Source organism: Vidua macroura, chromosome 3 (assembly GCF_024509145.1).
Source record: "Vidua macroura isolate BioBank_ID:100142 chromosome 3, ASM2450914v1, whole genome shotgun sequence".
NCBI lineage: Eukaryota > Metazoa > Chordata > Aves > Passeriformes > Viduidae > Vidua > Vidua macroura.
Window position 1 is genome coordinate 99,988,987 of NC_071573.1, and position 6,000 is coordinate 99,994,986.

Here is a 6,000-nt window from a genome sequence, read left to right on the forward strand (position 1 = left end):
GAAAGATAAACTTCCCAGTCCTTGGATTATTTTAGGAGGTTTTTTACTATGTTTTTTTTTTTTCTTCAGTACATGAATGAATTTATTTAAATACAGCTCATAAAAAGAAGTTAAAGCTCCAACAATGTTTTTTAACTTGCATTTTATCCTAGAGAAACAAGGCATAGGCAGTCATACAATATCTGATCCACCATGATTACCTTCTTTCCCTTCTCAGTCTCAGTAACTTAGGAAAGCTTGTCATTCATCCACTAGCAGCAGGGAAACATGGAGTGGGGTATTTTTGTTGTTGGGGGTTTTTTACCAGTTGAAATTTGCACCGTGAAAAGCTTAACCTTGAATCTATGTGTGCATGAATGTGCTTCCTAACAGCATAAAAATTGTGGCAGTATCAAATGGATTTTACAGGTTTTACTTGTAGGAATGTTTTAGAGTGCCCCACTACTAATAGCATCAGGTATAAAAGACATGGCATTTTGAATTCTATTTCAAAATGTTTCATTAAAACCTGTAAAGAGGGTGGCAGAGATAACCTAGAGACTTCCAGGATTTCTCAGTCTTTCATGCAGAGGTTAAAAAAAAAAAAATTTAAAAGCACAAATACCCCATCTTCTTCTTGTATTAATCACTTCTAAACAATATTCTGGTACTTAATACTTTTGCATTTGTTTCTTTTGTTTCTCTTTGCACAGAAATGGTTGTGAACTTACAAAATCAGTTTGGCAAGCTGTCTGGTTCAGTGCAACGTGCTGAAAAGCCAAATCCTTCAAGTTTTCAGTTACGTTGGTCTGAAGAAAACACAGATGGGAGTTGTTTTCATGGGCATAGCCTGAAGGGAATTTTGCAAGAGAAACGTGGTTTATTGACAGCCATGAACCCTGACTATTGGCTGTGTACAGTTAAACTATGCAATGAGAAGTAAGTATTCACATTTTTGCTAAATACATTTTGGAAAGTTCTCCTGAAAGTAAAGTCCTGTACATATATTTTTTCAAATGACAAATACAGGGTGTGTGCACAGCTATGTGCTCACACACAGTTACAGTCATTTCTAGAAAGGGGTGTGTGAGGAATGGATAGTCTCGGACTGTGAGTAGACAAACTGTAACATGCAGACTGAGCAAAGTGAGCTTATGAGAAGAGAGGAGATGAGACAAGATCAACAACTAGAGTCACATGGCAAGAGTAGCAGCTAGGTGCAAATACTCAATTTCTTTACAGTGTTTTATAAAAATATTTGTGATGCAACTCTCCAGAGAATGGAAAAACAGTCCCATTCCTTTCCTCCATGACATCTAAAAAGGCACAGAAAATTAAGTTTCTAAATCACTATACTGATTTTTGGATGACCTTAATCACAATGACTTCTGGATCATATATCAGACTTTGGTTCTACTATTGGTTGTATTATGAAACCCTATTCCAGAAAAGGAATGTACTGGTGAATATCAGTGAAGAAGATCAGCTCTGTAGCTGGCTTGGATTCTCCTGAATTTCTTGTGTATGCTATTGGAAAGTGTTTTTTTGAAAGGAGGTTGGGTTACATTCATGTGAAATGAGATTTCATTTTTCTGTTGAGTAACATGTGAAATCTTTATCTGATATATAATTTGAAATGGTATTCAGAGATCAGTAGCCCCTATGCAGTCTTAGCAATATGGTCCTGATTCCCCTTGAAAAGAATTGGCTTTTACAAGTATGCAGTCTTTTCTGTCTTTCGGTGGATTTATTTGCTTATCTTTATTTTCCTTTTCACGTTACTTTTCACATACCCACAGTGACATAAATGGGTTGGAATAATGTAAGCACAGTGTTACATTACAAGAGGTTTGGTTATATGGATTCATTCTTTTGTATGAATAAGAACCTTTTTTTTTTTTTAAAGGGAGTAGAGGTAATAATCCTTTTACCACAGATTTGCGTAAATCTTACGTACACATTGAACGAGTGGATATTTCGGTGTATGTTTGTATGAATAATCTTCCATGCAAAGTCTGGTTTTAAACCTACATTTTCATATGTAATATATTGAAATGTTAATGGCAAACTGTCATAACCTTCATGAAACAAGATTTGAATTTAAATTCTTACCGGTTAAATTTCCCCTTATATCATTTGCAATGCAAGTAGTTAAGTATACATCTGACACTTACTTAACATTGGAAAACAACATCTACTCCCTCAGATATGAGGGTTTATCCTCTTTGTATGTAGAACAGAACTAAAAAAAAAATCTTACAAATTCTCTTTCTCTAAAAATCAGCATGGCCTAACAGGACTGCTAAAATGCTTTATTCCTGGGACTAAAGTGTGATTACAGTGTCAGCAAAGCTGAGATCAGTGAAATGATTGGTGAAATGCTTTTACATTTTAAAATAAAACTTTGTTTTAAACTGGCTTCTAAACTGATTTGCTATTCTATTTATTTTTTTCTATTACTCTATTTATTATATTCTATCTAAACTATTTACTATTACATCTAAGTCTTCAGGTGACGGGAGTTGTCCTCAGTGTTCATAAGGTCTTTTCCAACCTCAAGGACTGTATAATTCTGTATGTGATGAGATGATGAGAGTGTGAAAGATGTTGTAATGCTTTTGAGGGTGTGAGGTAGGGCAGAGGATGGGATGTATGGCATGACAGACCTAGTTCCAGATTCCCAGTGTGCCAGACTTGGGGAGGCTTTGAACAGACCGTGCTCCCTGAAGTGCAGCTTGCCTGGCACTCAGGATGGGTCTGGCTGTTCCTCCAGTTCGAGGTAAAATGTAAATGTTTGCTGGGCCAGAGGGAGTGAGCAAATGACTTTATAGTCTAGTAATTAGCACACTTACTTGTAAATTGGGACAGACAGATCCCAGTCGTTGTTCTGGTGAATATTTAAGACAGCTGCTCTGAATCAGACACAGGGAACATTTTAAAATGCTTCTCCACATCCCAAGGCAATACCTAGTGAGTTAGAAGATGTATTTGGTTTATAGGTGAATATAGCACCTGAACCCCCATATCAATGTACAGTATTTTTATTTTAAAATTGAAACTTTGTAGGATTTTAAACTAAATTTGAGCCTTATCCAGTTTAGTGGTTTTCCAACCTAAGTTGCTGAACTTAATGTTCACAGAACTCTCTCTGCAGATTGCTCTCTGTGTCATCTTTTGTTTGGTCTGACACTTGTTACCAGCAAGTCTAGTCTGATATTTTTGTTATGTACATCATGAGTAAAATCACCTCGTCATTTTCATTGACATTTTGACCACAAAAGCTACAAAATTATGAAGCAGAAGGCTGCTACAGCACTAATTACTTTCTGTTGACCTCATCAGTGTTTGCTCCAATGTTTCCTATTTTACTGCATTGGCTTGACTCTAGAAACAAACTCTCTTGTTTCTAGACATGTAATTTGTATTTAGCACACAAAGGCAATGGACAAGAAATGAATGGGTTATTATCCCATGACATAGTGTCAGGAAGGTGAGAGGGGAACCCTATGGAGAGAGGAGGACAGAGTAAAGAGCCTAAGGTGTCTGAATTGGATAGTCTTAGAAATTTAAAAAATAGGGTGAGGTAGTCATTTTAATACTTTGCTACATTTGCTAAAAGCTGGAAGAACAAACAGTGATTCTGTTTCGTCCTGAAAGGCAGAGAATATATTCTTTGCCTGGCTGAATAAGATCCTGATTCATAGTGCAAGAAGCTATAGTGGCTTTTTCTTAGTGTGTTTGCACCAGCTCTGAAGCGATTTTGGTTCAGTCCTATACTTCGTGGTTTTGCAGGAGTGGATCACTTCACAGGAATCAACACTGTAAACTAGAATTGTGATTTATGCTGTTGGTAAAGTGTAAAGTTTGTCTCTAATTACAGTTTAATATATAAATGCTGGCTAAATACTAAATGCACTTGTAATTTAGGGCTTTTGTTTTCTCCCCATTTCTTTTCAGATTGTGTGGTCATCTGGCTCATTACAGAGAAGTGGAGTTTCCCCAGAGTTACCATTTTGTACTAAGGTTGTTCTCTTTTCTTCTGAGGATTCAGCCCGCTTATATCCATGATGAGGTGTGTATGATAGAACACAAACTTTTTAATAAAAAACTCTGTAAAAAACTAAAATACAACACAGTGCTAAGGAAGTAAAAAAGGCCTAAAACCACCAGTATTAAACCCATGTGAATTAGTTGGTTGGATCCCAAAACCATGGTATTAATTTAAACTTACACTGATTCTTTTGTCTTGTGGACATTTTTTGTTAAGATAGTAGTGCTGAGATCTACTACTGTACTTCAGTTTTAGTGTCATTTTATCTATAATTTAAGTCACTGATACTGGGAAAGGAAACTGCCAAGAAAACTGTTAATGACCATTTATTTCATTAATTTGCATCTGAGCCAACAGGAAGCTGTGAAGTTACCATTTTTTGGGGCATAATTGTACATATTTTGAGTGTACTGGACATGACATTAGCATCTAATTACATTGTGAGATTTTGCAATTAAAATACCTATTTTTTTACCTACCATTGTATGACAGTAAATATGTTTCTAGAAAATAATGTTTATTTTGTTTTTAAATGCTATGTTAACAAATAAAAGAAGCAGTTGGTTAATGTTGTCGTTGCAGTGAGTTTTTTCTTTATTATTTCTAAACAGCATTCCAGTTGTTCTGGAATAACTCTGGCACTGTTTTCTACATTTCCTTCCATACTGTTTATTTCCCAGTCTCTTGTTTGCCTGAGACTCTCATTTATGTTAACACCTTTCAGGTCCACTTCCACTTCAGGCTTCACAGATTTTGCAGGTACTTTTGTATCTAGTATAAAATCTGATGCTATTTCTTGTGCAGTGCTAACTGCCAGGCCTCCTGTCATTCTTCTTTTTCAAGGCTACTGTTAAAGCCTTGAATTTCTTCTGACCACTCTATAATCCAGCATCTTCAGCAGCTTGTGCCCTGGCCATTCCACCAGTTTCTCATGCTTGATCTTATTTATGCACCATGGTTTTATACTGTCCCAGACAACATGTAAATGAAGGTGGGTGCTGCCACTACATGAAAGACAGCATAACAATATACATACATATGTTGAACCTAGATACCCAGATGAATAATTCCGCTTTCAGCTGAATGAAATTAAATTCATCATTTCCAACCATCCGTAGAGAGTACAGAACTTACCAAATCTGTTTGGTCAAAAGCAAAACCAACACCTGTTTCTAAGCATTATTATAACTAAGAAAAATGGTGCCTGCAGACTTGACAAAGAGTAATGACTTCCTCCCTGAGCAAGGGCTTCAGTGAGATGTAATCTGGGAGGGTAATCAGTTCAGCGAGTAGATTGCGAAGGGTTTAAACCATGAAGTTGTTTAAAAATTGGGAACAGGTGAATGATAGGAGAGGTGATGTGCTCTACCTGTCTAGAGCAAGTGATAAAGTGGTATTTCACATACAAGCAGGGCAGACAGGACTATTAAAAGTGACTTTTAATAGTTACATGGAAATACTGGCAAACCAGGAGGCTTCGCTCACTCAGTAGGGGCAAGAGGTAATATGGTGTCCTGATTTGGGGTGGCACAAAAGACACAATTTGGGTGAAAGTTTTTACTTTTCCAGGTATTTTAATTAGTTATTGTAGCACAGGGATTTATAGCAATGGTCCTATAAAGTGACTTAAGAGGCAGATGAGAAGGCATTTTTAGCCATACAGCACTAAACTGTGCTTGATGTGGGAAGAGGAAAGAGACTGAATTATGACTTGGTTGTATGTGTTAAGAGATTTCGTAAGTGGGCACAGGGTAGTATGTCTAAATCTATTGCCATGCTGTGCTAGATACCTCAGGCTTCTGGCAAGGTGTGTCTGAACTGATGTTTACATTAGTGGACTTGGAACGTACCAGTTTAAATCTCCTCTTGTGTCTGGTGTTTGTGTTTTAAAATTAGCCATTAGGTATTATGTTTGACCTCCCCTGAGTGAATTACTAATATTTGTAAGTATTTGGTAAAATTATTCTTTG

The 6,000-nt window shown here is 36.5% G+C and overlaps 1 protein-coding gene across 1 annotated transcript in view; it reads left to right on the forward strand.

Annotated features, from left to right (window-relative positions):
- Positions 1 to 4,598, forward strand: part of TAF1B (TATA-box binding protein associated factor, RNA polymerase I subunit B) — a 46,169-nt gene extending 41,571 nt beyond the window's left edge. The window contains exons 14-15 of the mRNA XM_053973850.1: positions 693 to 918; positions 3,937 to 4,598. Coding sequence (XP_053829825.1) covers positions 693 to 918; positions 3,937 to 4,129 — 419 coding nt within the window. The 3' untranslated portion in view covers positions 4,130 to 4,598. The remainder of the gene's footprint in view (positions 1 to 692; positions 919 to 3,936) is intronic.
- Positions 4,599 to 6,000: the final 1,402 nt, after the last annotated feature.